The sequence below is a fragment of the Drosophila kikkawai genome, chromosome 2R (assembly GCF_030179895.1).
Source record: "Drosophila kikkawai strain 14028-0561.14 chromosome 2R, DkikHiC1v2, whole genome shotgun sequence".
NCBI classification, from domain to species: domain Eukaryota; kingdom Metazoa; phylum Arthropoda; class Insecta; order Diptera; family Drosophilidae; genus Drosophila; species Drosophila kikkawai.
Genome location: NC_091729.1, coordinates 17,542,812 through 17,560,589, shown reverse-complemented (window position 1 = coordinate 17,560,589; position 17,778 = coordinate 17,542,812). Strand labels below are relative to the sequence as shown.

Here is a 17,778-nt window from a genome sequence, read left to right as displayed (position 1 = left end):
GTTGATAAAATGTAAAGCTTGGAACGTAACTGTAACTGTCAAACTGTAAACATAATAAGTATAGTTAAAATGTAATAAAATAATATCTGCAAGGGTATACAAACTTCGGCGTGCCGAAGTTAGCTTCCTTTCTTGTTTTATATAAAAAATATCTTATTTTTTAACTTCTTGGTATATCAAGGCCAAAAAGCAAATGATGGCTAAAAGTCATATAAACAAAATCTACAACAGTTTTACTCAATTTTTTCCAACTTTAAAATGGTGCAAAATTAAACAAATATTAATTATTATTATTAAACTCAGCCTAATAAAACTAACACAGAAAAGAAAATACATTTAGATAAATTCATGCATACCCATATATGATTCCAAAATATATATATAGAAATGTTCCCCCAATAAAAGACATATCATGTAAGGCTCATTTATTTATTAATCCCTTTTTGGTTAATCAAGCAGAGTCCTTGTCAATGTGCGCAGGATTACTGCCCCCGAATTCTTAGTCATTCGTTTCCTAGATCTCGCTAAAGCTAAAGAGTTAACGATCGATTTGTGTTGTATCTTTTGTTGTAGGGAGGAGGGTTAAGTTCGCAATTCAAAATCAATAGATTTTTCACATATGCACTACATTTTGGGGGGAGAGCTGGGGTTTGATTGGGGTCTCTTAGATATCTACCAATTCGTTTCGTTTTAATTAAAGTCAGATTAAAAATTTTCACTAATATCACCTTCTAGAAATTTGTCCAATTCGTATTCTCCGTTTAAAACTGATTTGTAAATATGCAGTAAAGATGTATTGTATGTAATTGTTTGTATATGAAATTTGATCCTTAAGTGTGCTTGGATTTGGCGATGTGCAGCGGGAACGAAATAAAAATAAACCAAAAAGCGTAATTTAAATAATTTGCATTTATTTAAAAGAGTTAAAAAATAACTAATTTAATAATTGAGTAGTTTTTCAAGTGTTCTTATGTTTTGCTCTCTCTTTTCTCTTATTTTGTTTGCATTTCCTTTTCTTTTTTGGGGTAGGCGTTTGTCTTACGTACTAATAAAATATGCAAGTGAGGGTGTGCTTCGATCGATGTTTGTGTATGTGTGTGTCGGGATTAAGGACGAAAATAAACAATAATTAAAAACTTAGCAGTGAGTTCTCTCGTTCGATTGGTTTTTATAAAATGTACAAAATGTAATTAATAAACATCAAAAATGTATCAATTAAACTAAACAAAAAAGCACAAGAAAATTGCCGGTCCAATGCCTACAATTATTAAAAATTTCGTTATGCCTAATTATCAACTATATGATATATATATATATATGTATAATCTTGTATAATTGTATTTGTATAATTGGTTTCGTAATATATATATATAATGTATATATATTTAAAACTACAATTTATAACACGCCACGCCACGACGTAAACAAACAAAGGCCAGGATATAGATCGATATATGTGTGGGGTGTGTATGTGGATATATTCATATGTATATGCACTTGGTAACTAACATACTTAGCTAAATAATTAAATTTTTTAACTGCAAAATGCGCAGCACACACAAGATTAAACGGGGGCCTGCGGGGTGCAGTTTTATCAACAAACAAATAATAAAAAATTAAAAACCTCTCTTCTTGTCGAATTTTGATTTCAAATCGCCTTGATATATATCGCGTACTTTATATATTATATATTTGTAAAGGTGTCTATGTATATGCATATGCGTGGATCGGGTGTCGGGGTGGATCTCTGGTTACTCCATCCCTTATGTGGTCCCTACTCCACTGCAAAGCCGCAGGTCTCCTCAACGGCCTGCGTCAGCTTGTCGCAGAGCAGCTGATACGTCTCGTAGGGCGGCAAATCGATCCGATTAAAGCAGGTGTGCGCCTTGGGCAGGTTCTGTGTGGGCACATCAGCGGTTAAGTGAATGGTAAACAGTCGTGGTCCCACTGCTCCCGTAGAGCCTTGCAAAGCCCGGAAACCCTGCAGCGGTACACGTGACGATCCCGTCACAAACTGCAGCAGGCGAGCTCTCATCTCGGAGCTGTACGACTCGACCACCTTGAAGATTTAAGTTTATTAAATATTGAAATGTTTACGATTAATAGTCCAGAAGGAAATGGAGCTATACACACCTGCCAGAACCACAACACCTGCGTGGTCTCATTCGTACAGTGCTTCAGTCTCGTATTGTTGCGCCAGTCGTTGACATCAATGCTGGAGATGCCGCCAATGACCAATTCCAGTTCGCGCTCATCAAAGGGTCTCAGCAGCGGGCTGGGTATAAGCTCACAAAAACCTATAAAATATTTTAAAATTAATTTTACATTTATTTAGACCAACTATATTCCCAAGAGGCTAACCTTTCTGCAGAGCCAAAAACTGTTGTTCGATGCCGCGCATAAATCGATAGTTCACATAGAGCTTCACATACTCCCGCTTGTTCTCCTCGGTCACGGGAATGGAGGCACCACCTGGCTTCAGTTCGTGCACCACCAGAGCGCCAAAGCTATTGTTCTCCACACTAAACGTGGACTCGATTATGCCGCTAATGTTGCTCTCCCTAAAATTACAGAAGCAATAAGAACCTGTTTGGAATTTCGAATAAATCCTAAACTTACAGCATCCAGGTGAGGCTGCGATGCAGCTCCGGATCCACGCCTTCGATGTCGCCCAGCGTGATGGGTTTGTTCAGCAGCTGCTTGTAGAAGGGCGTGGTGAAGCCACCATCCAGGCAATGGCCATGGAACACGGCAATGCCTAGGGTGCGTCCCACGAAATGGAAGTAGGACAAGTGATCGGGATTCACTCCAGAGTCCGGATTGATTTGCAGCGTATAGTGGTCATCGCGACTGTACTGGAACAGGCCGTACTGCGGGTTGAGCATCTCGCGGGAGAGCAGGTGCAGCCACTCGCGAGCCACGCCGCCATAGTCCAGGCCTTCTTCTCCCTTGAACTTGACCATTAGCCGCTTGCGCATGTCCTTGCCCCGCATCTTCATAATCAGTCTATAGCTCTCCTCGAAAATCTCGTTGCGCGACACCTCCAGACGGCAGTGGCCGGATTGCGGCTGCATCGTTTGCAGCTCGGTGCGCAGAGCCCGCAGCTTGCCCACCAAATCGCGGCGGTACTTGGGCAGAAGGTCGGCGCTCTCGAGCAATCCCTGCGGCAGATCCGGCACAATGCGATGTGGGGTGTTAGTTGTAGTCGTGGTGGTCGTCGTTGTAGTCGCTGTGGCGTTCGCTGGAACGGCTGCTGTTGCTGCTGATTGCATTGCAGTTGTTGGCGCGGCCGCTGGGGCAGCAGGCGCAGCTGAATTGCCACCTGTTCCGCGACGAATCATGCTCAGAATACTGCCACTGAGGCGAGGATCTGTAAACTGGGTCGTTCGATTGTTGTGGTCCACAAAGTACACTCTGCCCGAGGCCGTCTTCCGCTGCTCCCAGCCACTGGGCAGCGGCCCGATTGTTTCCAGCGTCAGGTGTTGGGTGTCAAAGTCACGAGGTATCCTTGGATCGTGCCACGTAGACACACCCGTTGGTATGTGGAAGAAGTACACCTGGCCCTGTTGCGTGGTCCGCATTTCATAGCCCGGCGGCAGGTCCAGAAACGGACGCGCTGCCTGATTGGCGGCAGCAATGGCCGCCGTTGCATAACGCTGGCTTGACGATCCTCCTCCACCAGAGGTGCCTCCATTGCGAGTTCCTCGCGAGGAACGTCGCCTCGTGGACGACTCCTCTCCCTGCTGCCGTGAACTGCGACGCTGCGAGCGCTGACCGGGTGTGGCGGCTGTATAGGATCTGCTTCCTCCTCCTCCGCCACCCGCCGATGAACTGTTTGCATTTGGACTGTGCACGTTTCCATTGGCCGAAGGCGTGACAGGAGCTGGTGGCGATGCATTAGGGGTTGACGGACTCTGGCTATGCCTGGGAGGAGTTGCTGTCGCCGTAGCAGTCGTCGTGGTCGGCGTCGTCGTTGAGGCATCTTCCTGCGTCCATCCATTGCTAGCGCTCTGGGGTTGGGCCGCCTGGCCACTTCCAGTTCCACTGTTATTTCCACTCTGAGCATTCCCGTTCACGTAGTTCTGCTGTCCCGTTGGCGATGTGGGCGTGGCCTCTGGCTGAGCATGGCCATTCGTTTGATGCTTTGGCGTTTTCACATGATTGTCGTTGCTGTGCAGGCGACCCGGCGTCGACGTTGTCGTCGTGCTACTAGTGGGCGTGGCCGGTTCATTTGTGGGACGTTGCTCAAGAGTTCGACCTCCTCCCGATGACGATGAGGAGGACTTCTTGCCAGGTGTTGTGGTGGCTGACACGGGCGTTGTAGGGCTGGTGTTCTCCTTACCCACACTGGACAATATCTCCGTGGAGTGACGCCGTTCATCGTTAGCCGTCACCGCCAAATCCCTATTACGGTTGCCGCCATTAAGCAGATTCGTGCAAGTGGTGGAACGCGTGGGACCTGCCGGCGCCTGTCGATCACCGTTGTTGCCATTGTGTGTGTTGTGGCGCTGCTGTTGGGATGTGGCGCCTACGGGATGCCTGGGCCTGTCCCATTGCGTGGACTTGGTGGCATGGTTCACATAGTAAATGCGACCATTGTCCGTGCGCCGCTCTTCCCAGCCCTCCGGCAAGCTATCCTCCGATGAGTCGTCCTCCGAGGGTCCACGGACATCGCCACTGGGTCCAACGATGGCCAAAGGATTGCCACTGCCGGGACCATCCTTCGAGAGGAGCGATATGATGATTTGACCACGCACCAGCTCATCGTCATCCGGTGACAGTTTGCCCAGATCCAAGCGTTGAACTGTATGGAAAAAGTATTTGGTGTAAGAAGGTTTGCTCTTTTTGTGGAAAAAGAAAAGGTTAACTTACATCCCGCTCCCTTGAGGCTTTGTATGTTGAAAGCGGGTATCCTGACACATCCCAGAAATCCACTGCCCTTGTGTATCTTCCGCTGATTCCACACGGTTATCGTGATGGCATCGCCGATGCCCAGAAACAAATCGTAGTGTGCATTCCATTTGGGATCCAGCGAGGACTTGCTTATCTCCGTCGTGTACACCTGGCCAGTGCCATCCACTTGAACCTTGGCAAATGGATCGGGCAGACCTATTGGGACAATAAATAAATACAAATTAGTTAAGTAAATTAGAGGTTATTACAGGCTGGCAAAATTTGAAAAAATTGTATCTTATATGAATTGAATTGTTAACTAGATATTGTTCTGTGTAAGCATTCAACCCATTGTCGGTCTTAATCATTGTCATGATCATTACACTGCATGTGATTGTGCTAAATGAGCCCCATTTACACCGTAAATGCCTGTTTAGAGTGTTAAATTTGATCGAAAAACCATTAATGCACACAAAAAATAAACCTATTTAAGTTTGTTGGCTTATCTTAAACGTGTTTAGTTTGTATCAAGCATGGAGCGTGTCAGGTTCCTGGTGATTCTAATGCTGCTGATGCTGTTGCATTTGTACAGAGCCATCGCTGGATATATCCATCAACATCCTGGCTTTGCCCAACGGCTACAAATAAAACCAGGCTGCTTGCAGGTGCCACAAAAATACACCGAAGCTTCAACAACTCCGACTATAATCTTCTCTTCTTTGGAGGAGGTCAACAATGCAGAGTCAGATTAAACAAATCCCAGAGCAGAAGTTCCCCCGATTGTGTGAGTTCCCGTTTCAGTTGTGGCTTATCGCTTTCGGGGGACAGTACCCCACCAGCTGAGCTGAGCTGGGGGACCTATATAAGCACAGCCCCTCCCAGTCAGTGATCATTACAAGTAAATAATTAGCAATGGCTTCTACATCTACTTTGATTCACCTGCTGGGACTTTTGGCCATTTTCCTGTTCGTAACCCTGGCTGCAGGAGAGCCATTTCCCTTCGACGAGAGACGCCACAGGGGCTGGAATCCGCGACCAGGACAAATGCCACAGATTCCCACCACACCACCTTTTAATCCCTATGGTTAATAAATAAATAAATTATACCTTTCATAAAACAAATATCAAATCAAGTTCCTTTTTAGCCCTTAGCTTATTTAAAGAATTTCAAGAGAATATTACCAATCATTCGGCATATTAAAATCTGTCCCCAAATTGTGTAGAAAATAGACATTCTAATTTTAGCTCTAGTTTCTGAGAATCAACTTCGAAGTTTTCGTTTAAAGTGGGCCACTTTTTATGCTTTTTAGCCTAAGGGCAGGGAATGTCAATTAAATCTGAACAATGCTTCAATGAAAATGTTTACGGTGAATGCGGTCAAGTGTCATTAGTCGGAGATAGAGATATGGAAACAAATGTCCGGCGCTCTCTGGAGGAGCCGGAAGGGAGTGGAAGCACGAAACGGGGAATCTATTTGCCAATCTCCGCTATCAGAAATATAAATATATAGTAGGAACCCCCGCTGCCGCTACATCGCTTATCGTCTTAGGCGACCCACCGATAATGCCTCGAATCTTGACAAATTAAGCGCACGGCATTCCGCCTGAATTAAACAATTAAGAACTATCGAGCCGGGCTGGTTGGGGGGCACATGGATGATTTACACAGACCAGCGGACCAGCAGACCAGCAGACCCGACTAAACCCAACCAGTCAGTCGCTCGCGCTTCGACAGCTTCTGACTCATGGCCCGGTTACCACCGGCTGAATATCGCAACTAGGTTTTTTCGCACTCCCATATTTGTATCTATGTATATCTATATCTATTCGTGAATCGTTATCTCAAGGCTATGGTGGCCGCTGTTGTCACGGCTAGGGCCACGAGTATGGCACAGGCACAGGCCTGTCATCAGCTGGCGAGGAGGACCTACCCGATCCGACCTGTTTGTCTTGGTCAGGTAACTTGAGTAGGCCAGCGTCTGTGCCTGTGTCTGTGTCGCCAGGCAGCTGTTGATTGATTTTATGCAAGAGAGAACACACAAAGTGTGGCCACATGCAAAAGGAGTAAGAGGTAGGTAGAAGGAACCACTAAGGCACACTCTCTATAAGGAAGTCAAAGGTTTACTCAAGTTGCAAACAAAGAAAGGAGGTACTTGGTAAAGAATTCTTTTACAACTTGACAAATTTCTAAGAACATATTTTGTAAAGTCTACAAGAATTATAAATGCTTTTGTAGCCTTAAACTTATACAAAATTGAGCGGATGTGGAAATATGTGCCAATGTTGACAGCAGAGTGTAATAGAAAAAGTTATACTAATCAGTAGAGCTTATAGAACCTGAACAATCACGAGTTCCCGCATTAAATTGGTCAAGGCAAACTCATAAAATGTTATCCCCTCATTCTATAAACAAATATCTATATCGTATGGTATCAGAATAAAACAAAGCTACTAAATTGCATAAGCCCAAGCCCAACCAAGCCGCAATTTCACACCACGCTCTTCATGGCTGAACTGACTAAAAAGTGAGAGAATGAAAGAAAGAAAGCCCTCTTTTCGGATTGGCGACCAACAGACCCGAAGCCGCCGCCGCCGCCTTTTGGACCAGCTTGGCAGCATGGCGGCATGGCCAGCAGTATGTTCAACCCCTTTGGCTTAACGCTACGTGGCACAATTTCGTGGCCCAGTCGGCGGCAAGGCGAGGAAGTTAACGACTGGCTGCACTTTCACTCGGACGGAAGCCGACAATCAGCGGAGCATGAAGTCAGCCGCATGCCACCGCTAACTGGAGGAAGAAAACTGAATCGACTATGACGGTCTGTCACTGCTCTCTTGGCACACGCTTTATTCTAAACAAGGAGTTTCCTCTTCTGCAGCCTTATCGCAAGCCTCTCGCTCCTTGATTCGCTCCTCGATCAGCGGCCGAAAGTGACGAATGAGTCCCTGCGGCGGCCAGGCGGCGCCATCACCCAGGGCACAGATGGTATGGCCTTCGACCTGCTTGGTAAGTTCCCACAGCATGTCGATCTCCGCAATCTGAGCCTGGCCTGTCACAAATCTCTGCATGATCATGTTTACCCAGTGGAGGCCCTCGCGGCATGGAGTGCACTGTCCGCAGCTCTCGTGCTTGTAGAAGGCCGAAAGTCGGGCAATGGCCTTTATGATGTCCGTGTCCTTGTTCATCACTATCAGGGCGCCAGTGCCCAAGGACGATTGCACTGCCATCAGGCCGTCATAGTCATGGATTGAAGTCTCGGCAGCCTTCTTCGGAATACAAGGAGTCGAGGAACCGCCCGGGATGATGGCCAACAGGTTGTCCCAGCCGCCAATCACTCCGCCAGCATGGCGTTCAATCAGCTCCCTGGTGGGCATTGACATCTCCTCCTCGAAGGTGCATGGAGTGTTGACGTGACCAGAGATATTGAATAACTTGGTGCCCGAGTTCCGAGTCCGTCCAAAGCTGGCGAACCACTTGCCACCACGACGACAGATGGTTGGAGACACCGCCACAGTTTCCACATTACTCACCGTTGAGGGGCAGCCAAACACACCAATATTTGCCGGAAATGGTGGCTTGTTACGCGGCTTTCCAGCCTTGCCCTCCAGCGATTCAATCAGGGATGTTTCCTCGCCACATATATAGGCTCCAGCTCCCCGTTGCACGTACAGGTCGAAATCGAAGCCGGAACCGCATGCGTTCTTGCCCAGATAACCTGCCTTGTAAGCCTCTATGATGGCATACTGAAGGTTGCAGGCCTCGTTGTAAAACTCTCCACGGATATAAACGAATCCTGTGTTGGCTCCCATGGCCCGGCCAGCAATGAGACATCCCTCGACCAGTTTGTGCGGATCGTGGCGCATAATCTCACGATCCTTACAGGTGCCCGGTTCTCCTTCGTCTGCGTTGACTAGCAGGAACTTGGGCCTGCCATCCGGAGGTTGATGCATAAAGGACCACTTCAAGCCACTGGGGAACCCGGCGCCACCGCGTCCTCGCAGCCCCGAAGTCATGATCTCATGTACGATCCACTTTTCACCCTTATCCAGGATCTCCTTGGTCTTGTACCAGTCGCCGCGCTTCATGGCCGCCTTCAGACGCCAATCGTGGCGTCCATATAAGTTGGTAAAGATGCGATCAGCATCTGCAAGTGGACCAAAAGTGGTTTTCGTCTGGACTGGTGGTGTCCCAGGCGGCGGTGGTGGTGGCGGGGCACCCCCTTTGGATGGTGGATTAGCCCCCGTAGCAGGTGGTGGCGGTGGCGGAGTTGGTGGACTGGCTGGTTTTGCTGGCTCCTTGGCTTTCTTTATTCCTTCATTTGGTTTATTCTTTGTATTAGAATTTGTATATTCCACATTTTCCTTAGCCCTATCCCTGAGTCCCTTTAATAATTTCTCCTGTAGTTCACGGAATTCAGCTTTTTCCAGTAATTTGTCCGCATTTTCATTGACGGGAAATTTCGCTGTAGGTGGCCCCCGTTTTAGTGGAAATTTTCGAGAATCCGCATTGTTTGCTTTTTTATTATCCTCTCGCTTAATGCTTCGTTGCTCAAAAGATAGCAGATCATCGTTTTTATCATTGATGGATTTTCCATGGCTCATGGTGTGGTACGTGGAGCATACCGCGTATATCTGCTGTGTTATCTTTACATATTCAACTCCCTCTTCTGCCAGAACATATTTTATCATCCCAGAGTTTGTGGCAGACTTGCGGTCATCTTTAAGCTTCTTGACTCCCGATAAGCATCGTCGTCCACCTCGAATGGATCCCAAAAATGTCTTGTAATCGGTGAAAGGACGGCGACGCAGCAATAAAGAAATCATGGTGTCGTCTATATCCGGTAGTGCTGAATTCTCATTTGGGGGATATCTTGGTTTTGTTGATGGGAAGTGCCATAGCCTACTATGATCCAAGTTAAGTTTTTAAATAATACATGTGATAGGAGGAAAACCCATTATGCAGACATTACTCATATGTAGTAAAAAAAATAAATGTGTATGGCCCTAACAGATCTATTTATAACATCGCAATATAACCAAAAATCCAGACCACGCGAAGAATGGACTTTCCCATTGCCATGACGGTACACACGGCGACGCCTGGTAAATAACTCAAATCTAATCACCAAAAGAGTCGATAAAATGTGAAGAAAAAACTATATGTATAAGGCAGAAAAGAAAAATGGGAAAAGAGTGGCCAAGAGTAAGTAAGCTATAATATAGTTTTGCTACTGGGATTCACAACGGGAACATTAATATGCCACCAGATGCTAAGGCTTCTTAGGGTCTTAAGGTCTTAATAGTTTGTTTTAGTTAGTCATATCCTTTGACTTGTTAAATAAAAACAAGACTAAATATAAACCATAATATTCTACATGGTATCTATGGGAATCACGGTAATGTCAGAGCCAGCTAGACATTAGCATTAATATGCCATTTCCATATCGAAAGTGACGGCCATTGCTGGGATCCCAGCGATCCCCCAAAAACGGAATATTGAATATATCATCAGGCAAGCACATATCAAATCATATATAGTTTGTAGTTTTTAGGGCAGCATATTGGGCAATGCCTGGCGCGTGATTTAAGTACAGCCAAGTGTAAAAAATGGACAAGAAAATAATAAATAAAAAATACAGGGAAAGAAAAATTATGCCGTGTGTGAGTTGTGGCTGTTACTGTTTCTGTTTGTATTTCCACTGCCACTGAGCGAGCGAGTGAGGGAGCCGCAATGAAAGCAAATTAGTAATAATCACTTTTGTTATATCTAAACAAAATATGGAAAAAGAGCTCAGATATGGAGGCGCACACACACACGCACACTCGCATACTGTGGCACACACATTCACACCCCTTTTCCGCAATTTGTATAAAAATGAAAGTAGACAAAAGGAAGTGCTAATTTTAGCGATACCCCCTCATATGCATAGATAAATGCAAAGAAGAAGACGAACGCCGCAAGCAAATGCCGCAGAAAATAAAACAAAACTTTAATTTACCGCAAAAGTGTGTTTTGATTGGACGGCTAAACAGGTGCGTAATTGATGGTTTTTGAAAGCAAAAGGCAAACGAATCAAAAAAACAAAACTTTACTGTATCTGGAGCAGGCGAAATTCTCGGGAAAATCCCCCAAAGATTCCACGATGGTATAATTACCGAAAAAGAAAATCAAACCAAGTAATTAGGACTCGAATCGTAGACCTAATCTGGGCTCATAATCCATGGGAACATAAACATATGTAGTTTATAGATTTTGGCTCTGGTTAAAGCCTTATTAATTGCTAGAATTCCCTAAAAATTAAGCCCATGTTTAGTTCAGGAGTTTTCCTGGAATTAGCTTAGGTACTTCTGATGTTGTATCTTTTAGGTGATCAAAATCTATCTATCCTGGCGGCCTCAATATGTTTTGATCTATACCTTAATTCGAGTTTAGAAAAATGGTAACCTATTTAATATACGATTTAAAGGTAAGAAATACTCACGAAATAAATCCTTGCGAGCCAAGTTTCTAGCACACAATACTGCAAAAAAGGCAATAAATTATTAAAATGTATTCAAGATGAACCAAAAATATGCCAGAAACTACTTACTCGTTATTCGAACTTTGTGTGTACCATTGCGACGTGGATAATCCAATTTATTCATAATTTCCGATTTTTAATTGATATTGTTTGGTTTGTATAGAAAAATAAATGTGGATTTATTTTGTATTTTGTTTATTTATTTATACGACAATTACGCGACGCGCTCATGTTTGTTGTTGGTTCGGCGGACAACAGAGGAGAAGCAGCGGAGAAGGAGGTGTAGGAAGCGGAGGCGGAGGAAGAGGAGGAGCAGGTGAAGGCGGCAAGAAATAGTAATTTCATTGCCGAAGGTAGCAACTGCAAGTGTTGTTGTGGCCGCTGTTGCTGTCGCTGTTTCGATAGCCTTGATAGTTGCAATTGTTGTTGCTGCCGCCGCTGCTACTTGTCATTGCACACGAATATATAGATATATAAATAATAACAGCGATTTGCTGGTTATTACACGCTGCAAAATGGCAAGATAACAAATAGAAATCAGGTATTAATAATAAATTCTCTGCCGAGATAATGGGTTAATGCATGTACATAAGTATGGACGAGCGCACAGAGCCCAGCCCGAAAGGTATACTGAGAGATCTCGGATTCCCACAAATTCGCAGGTAGGCAAAATATATTCACAAAAAAACTCACCCGAAAAACTGTTTTGTTACAGTTGTTGTTGCTGCTGCTGCTGCACCTCACACGCACATGTCTCGCTCACTCACTCGCACACACATACATACGCCCCTCACGCATGCTGCTGCTGGGTAGAGAGGGAGAGGTAACGGAGGAGGAGATGCGACGTCTCGTCTCGGCTCCCTCCCTCGTCGGTATTATTTCACAAATTGCATTAAATGAAATACCACTAGGCGTTTAATTAACTTTAATTTAGTCGCTGCTCCAGTATGGGTGTCTCACTATATTTACTTGCACACTCGCATTCCCCTCGCTCACAACGCGCCCGTCTCTCTGTGTGTGTGTGTGCTACGAAATTTGCAATAATAACTTAACCGAAGGAGGCTGAATTCTGTGGCTCTATTCACACGAATTTTGCCGTACGCACTACGCTCGCCCCACGCTTTCACGACCGCTGAATTATTCAATTTACGAATTGATGCGCGAAAATATGTTGTCGCGGCCGCAAGCGCTATTGTTTTTATGGTTTCCTTAAATATTTTTAACGCGTTGTTTTATTTCTCGTACTTTTGTGTTATCGGTTGAGATGGGAAGTCCTCGATGGCGCTACACACTCGATATCGATTGTTGTCGTCTAGAGGTGGGACCTGTCGATATAACGATGGGATAAGAAAAGTGTGGCAGCTCTGGTTCAACAGCTAGTCACGAGTCTTTTTTGGTAGTTTTCCGGCAATTTTCCGCAGAAAAACAAATAGTTCTGGATGCCCCGCAATATAACGAACCCTACATTTATTATTTTAATTGTTTAAAATGAAGTGCTGAATGGAAAATAGTTGAAAAGCCGTTATATTCCTTGCCACATGTGGCAACGCCAAGTCACGAGACCAGTGTGACCAGTGGCTACGAATTAGGAAAACTTCGACTTTTCTGAAGATTTAAAAACATTATAGACTGAAAGGCCGGCGGTCCTATTTGCAGTTATTATTATTATTAATTTTAGTTTTTTAAAAACTTCTTTGCCATACTATAAAGTTTTTGGAGTTTCTGGAATGGACATCGACTTGGGATTTGCCGAAAAACGCGACGACGCCAATTGGCTAACTAACCGGTACTTCCCCAGCAAGTTGGGCGGTCAACCCGCGTGGCTGGAACTGGACAGCCTGCCACCCCCCTCACAGCTGCAGTGCAGCAAGTGCAAGGCGCCCAAATCCTTCCTGGCCCAACTTTACGCTCCCTACGAAGATGACTTTAATTTCCATCGGTCTATCTATGTGTTCCTATGCCGGAATCCGGACTGTCAGCAGGCCCAGAGTGCGGGGTAAGCAACGACGATTTTTTACAGAAAAATGTGACTAATAAACGTGGATATTTTCCTGTAATTTCAGCAATTTCACGGTGCTAAGATCACAATTGCCGCTCAAGAACAAGTTTTTCTCGGAAGAGGATCCGGATGACGAAGGCGATCCTCTGGTGGGAATCAATTATAACCTGTTTAGCATCCAATTCCTAACTTAATCTCTTCTAGCCAGCTATTCCCTGCCTGAAGAAACTGTGTGCCGCCTGCGGTTGCCATGCTCCTCACGCCTGCGCAAAGTGCAAAGCCATCCACTATTGCTCTGCGGAGCATCAGCGAGCGCACTGGCCACGCCACAAGCTGAACTGCGGATCCTCTGCGGAAGTGACCCGCGAAGCGCTCATCAAAGTCGAGTTTCCCGAGTTCGAAATCGTGATGGACAGCAATCCCACAAAAGCTTCGGAAGACGACAAAGACGACGATGCCCGGTTGGCAGAGTTCCAGGAGCTGGAGGCCAGCGGCAAGACTGGTGACCTAAGCAACGTATCCGAGGCGGAGATGGACAAATACTTTGGCAATACGGCTGCCGCCGATGACAAGACCTTCCGTCAGTTCAAGAAGCAAACGGCAGCGGAACCCGAGCAGATTGTTCGCTACAAGCGGGGTGGCCAGCCCCTGTGGATTACAGATACCGCCCGGACGGTGGCGGATCAACTGCAGCCGCTGCCCAACTGCAAACGCTGCGGAGGAGCCCGCCAGTTCGAGTTCCAGATTATGCCCCAGACTCTGACGCTGCTGGACGACGAGAACCTTGATTGGGGCGTGCTAGCGGTCTACACATGCGCCAAGAGCTGCCCCATCGAGGGTTATGAGGAGGAGCTGCTGATCAAGCAGGACATTGTCGCGGAGGAGCAGAGCTGACAGAGTTAAAATGCATACATGTAAATTTTATATTCTTGTCAATTGTGGAAAACACGAACACGAACACATGGTCTACTTTAGTTTGATGATGGGGAAGTAGCTGTGCTTCGAGAAGTCAAACTCTGGCTGGCGCTTCAGTTCCTTTTGGTGTCCTCGGGCCAGCACATTCATCACCACAAAGTTAGTGCGTGCAATTTGCAGGAGATCCAACATCTGGCAGGAAATAATTACACTTTGATTATATGGTACATTTTATGGACAGAGTCCTCACTTACCTCCTGGTCGGGATTCTGAATGCTCTCCAGCACATTGCGCGCCTGGTTGAAGTGCTTGCCCGCGTAAGTGTAAAGGTCCTCGACGCTGGGCTCCATCATATGCTCCCTGATGTTCCTGAACTCCGGGTATGAAACGGGAGGCGGGCTGGTCAGCGTGGCGAAGGGCAGGAAGCGGCGATTGTAGCGGATCTCCTCGTTGTCGAACTGGGACAGCGGCAGGCGAACGCGCCCGTCTTTGGTCAAGGCGCCCATGGCCTTGTACATGCCACCGCAGAGACTGAGCAGGGCATGGTAGTAGACAATCTCGCCGCGGTATGGACGCTGTTGTTTCTTGTTCTTTTTAGGCTTAGCGACCTTTCGATTCTTTGCCGCTCCCGCACCGGCACTCTGCAGTCTGCTCTGATGCTCAGCATACTCTTCCTGAGCCAGCAAAATGTTCTCTGTGCGCGTCAGCGCGGATACCAGGAAGCCAATGAGGAACTCGTACGGATACCAGTATATGTAGAGGAACTCGTGGACAGCATACAGCTCCAGCTCAAAACCGGACATCAGGAAGATCAGCATGGCACGGAAGCAGTTGTACAGCACCCAGGTCGAGAAGTGGGTGCTGTGCTTCAGGGCAGTGGCCATCGACTCGTTGCCCTCCATGGCGCGCTCGTTGGCCAGTTGGTTCATCAGCGAGTCGAGACGCGCCGCATCCACCTGAATGGTGTCGAAGTTTTCAATTAAACGCGCCAGCTTGTCCCTCTGCCGGGCCCGATTAAAACCACAGATGCGGATAAACTGGGTGAACGTGTTCATGTTGATGCAGTATCGGAAGAAATTCTCCAGGTGCTGTTGTACTTTGGGATCCGCGGCCACCGGATGCTTGGCATTGAGCACAGGCGGCGAGTTGAAGATCTGCACGGAGTGGCGCAGGAACTGCTTCATGGGAAGCTTGCCATGCACTATCCGGATGTTGGAGCTGAACAGGCTTTGCAGAACGCTTCTGGAGAGGATGCATTGCCCAGACTTTTTGCTGTACTCGATGAAGAAGTTCTGAAAAAAAAGTCTGCTTAAAAGGGTTCCCGTTAAATTCAAAGCTTAGCCTACCAGAGCAGAGTAGTAATCCTTGTGCTTAACGACTTTACAGGCGTACTTAAAGCGTGAGATCATTTCCTCCAGGAACTGGTAGCTGGCCGGACGATCCCTGATCTTTATGCTACGCGGAAATGCGGGCGGTTGGCTGCGGTCATGAATGCGTGGCGAGAAGCCCATAGGATTGGGTGCTTCAGCTGCGGGGAATAAACGGTGGTTAATGCTGCCAACGGTTGATCAAAGCTCACTTACAGCCCTTCTCCGGCTGTATGCCCCGATCCATGGTCTTCCTGATAAGCGGCAGCAACTCCATGGCCACCTTGAGGTTCTTATGGATCTCATTGATGGACTCGTCTGCCGCATCGGCGTTTGCCATTTGCTCCACTAGGTAGATAACCTGGAAGAGGTTACGCATGAAGCGCAGCCTGTTTACCACAGCCATCCAATCCTCTGTGGCCGTCAACTTCTTGCATCTGCGCACCACCTCGTCCTCGACATCCTTGAGGGCACTATATACAGTGGCGGGTTGGGCCTTCTCGGCGGCCAGCAAGGCAGAGTTACCATACAACTGGAAATCCTCCTCCTCGTTGACGGCAGCCGCAGAAATAATATTCTTGATGACCACTATTAGATTGCGGACGGCCGTGCAGAAGACACGCAGTGCCCGGTCCTTGATCTGAGAGGGAGCGTGCAGATAGAGGCAGGTGAAGAGCACCTGGTCCATGGAGTTACCCTCCAGCCAGGACACAATGCAGGAGAAGAGAGCATCGAAGGTACCAATCAGTTCGGAGGGCGTGAGATCTTCCAGCTTGATGGCGCCCGTCTAAAAACGAATCCGCGTTAAGCAAGGACAACATGCTATTCTAATTCAAAACCTTACCGCAATGGCAGCCTCAAAGGAGGGCGGCGGCAGGTCCTGTTTGTCGAAGCCCATGCCAACGTCCATTTTTGGGTCCATTATCTCAATCGCCGACATGGCCTCGAACAGCCCAAAGAGCATGTCCTGGGCCAGCTCCCCCGGCTGAAGTTCGGTGCAGGCGTCGTGGAACTCCTTGGTGACATCTATCCAGCCGTGGATTGGGTACTGTGTGATGTCCTCGGCGGCACTGCCGCTCCGTAAGGTGCGCTGAACCTCCGGATCGAGAAAACCGCACTCGCCCACGCTCCACTCGTCCTGCTCGGAGCTACTGGCACGTGCAGCAGCGGCGGCGGCCGCAGTGGCCGCCTGGAAGTCCGCTGGATCTGCAACGCTAATGGAAGGGAGGGGTGGGAATTCATATATGTACATATATATATATATAGACGGAATTAGAGAATCACGGCACCGGTGGTGCTCTCCTGCCTCACCTTCCGTTCATGGTGCTCTGCTCCGTACAGACGAGTAAAGTCGCTGCCTATGTCTTCTGTGGGCGCTCGTCGGGCGAACAATTTGTGGCTCGACACGCTTTTAAAAGTCTTTTATTTATAAATTATAATATATTAAACCAAAAAAAAAAAATTACCAGAATAACTGTGTTAGTAAGCGCCTCAGTCTACAGTGCTGCTAAACGACCGGCAAAACAGTGCTGATAAACGGAAGAATAAGCCACCGATTCCGATACCGATAGACATTTAATTTGCGCGCCAAAACGGCAAGCTTTCAGACGTTAAAACTGTTACGAAATTCAAATGCTGAGTCAGGTGAAAATGGGAATAAACAGGAAGGCTGGTTCATTGGACTGGCGGCGGCGGCGGCGGCGGCAAGCTCATTAACGAAACCAATTGAATGAACTGCAAGCCAGCGTTTTCCGTGGGCCACACGACCAGCAGAACCAAACAGAACAGTGCCGTACTTAGCCGCTAAAAGACGATAGTCCGTCGGGAGCTTTGTTTCGTTATTAACCAAATATTCTTATCTTGTAAAAATGCTATGAGCTGGAGGAGAACGCGTCTACCTTATCAGCAGGGCTCTTATCGTGTGTGGTCTCAAAACGGAAAAGCTCGCTCGCGCTTTCACTCGGGATTTACTGGGCGCCCGCCCCACGGATTTTGGGGTTGTCCGTTGTCGCCTGCTGAATGTTACAAGTATCGAAAAAAAAAATCACTCGAGGGGTTGAATTGGTTTGTTTACACCAAACGCGGGA

The 17,778-nt window shown here is 47.0% G+C and overlaps 5 protein-coding genes across 6 annotated transcripts; 2 read left to right on the top strand and 3 right to left on the bottom strand.

Moving 5' to 3' along the window:
* Positions 1-891: 891 nt before the first annotated feature.
* On the bottom strand, positions 892-12,692 carry Smurf (SMAD specific E3 ubiquitin protein ligase). Of its 2 annotated transcripts, XM_041776792.2 has the most exons (9): positions 12,380-12,692; positions 12,104-12,317; positions 11,480-11,918; positions 11,372-11,410; positions 4,873-5,109; positions 2,620-4,804; positions 2,362-2,561; positions 2,134-2,297; positions 892-2,059 (listed from the first exon to the last, which is right to left on the bottom strand). In XM_041776792.2, the coding sequence occupies exons 3-9, from the start codon at positions 11,532-11,534 to the stop codon at positions 1,775-1,777; spliced, it is 3,165 nt and encodes a 1,054-aa protein (XP_041632726.1). In that variant the 5' UTR covers positions 11,535-11,918; positions 12,104-12,317; positions 12,380-12,692; the 3' UTR covers positions 892-1,774. The 2 variants fall into 2 exon arrangements, with proteins under 2 accessions (XP_041632726.1, XP_017016974.1); XM_017161485.3 differs by having other exon boundaries at positions 12,104-12,692.
* LOC108070857 (uncharacterized) lies at positions 5,781-6,015 on the top strand. Its single transcript, XM_017161488.3, has one exon. It carries the CDS (start codon positions 5,806-5,808, stop codon positions 5,980-5,982), a length of 177 nt encoding a protein of 58 aa, XP_017016977.1. The 5' UTR covers positions 5,781-5,805; the 3' UTR covers positions 5,983-6,015.
* Positions 7,702-11,387, bottom strand: ND-51L1 (NADH dehydrogenase (ubiquinone) 51 kDa subunit-like 1). Its single transcript, XM_017161487.3, has 2 exons — positions 11,372-11,387; positions 7,702-9,789 (listed from the first exon to the last, which is right to left on the bottom strand). The coding sequence occupies exon 2, from the start codon at positions 9,711-9,713 to the stop codon at positions 7,737-7,739; it is 1,977 nt and encodes a 658-aa protein (XP_017016976.1). The 5' UTR covers positions 9,714-9,789; positions 11,372-11,387; the 3' UTR covers positions 7,702-7,736.
* A 336-nt stretch (positions 12,693-13,028) lies between the features above and the next one.
* Zfrp8 (Zinc finger protein RP-8) lies at positions 13,029-14,367 on the top strand. Its single transcript, XM_017161541.3, has 3 exons — positions 13,029-13,406; positions 13,474-13,558; positions 13,614-14,367. Exons 1-3 carry the CDS (start codon positions 13,138-13,140, stop codon positions 14,301-14,303), a joined length of 1,044 nt encoding a protein of 347 aa, XP_017017030.1. The 5' UTR covers positions 13,029-13,137; the 3' UTR covers positions 14,304-14,367.
* On the bottom strand, positions 14,309-17,272 carry Naa35 (N-alpha-acetyltransferase 35). Its single transcript, XM_017161539.3, has 7 exons — positions 17,158-17,272; positions 17,003-17,099; positions 16,536-16,905; positions 15,908-16,478; positions 15,671-15,852; positions 14,579-15,616; positions 14,309-14,516 (listed from the first exon to the last, which is right to left on the bottom strand). Exons 2-7 carry the CDS (start codon positions 17,011-17,013, stop codon positions 14,376-14,378), a joined length of 2,313 nt encoding a protein of 770 aa, XP_017017028.1. The 5' UTR covers positions 17,014-17,099; positions 17,158-17,272; the 3' UTR covers positions 14,309-14,375.
* Between the last annotated feature and the right edge of the window lie 506 nt (positions 17,273-17,778).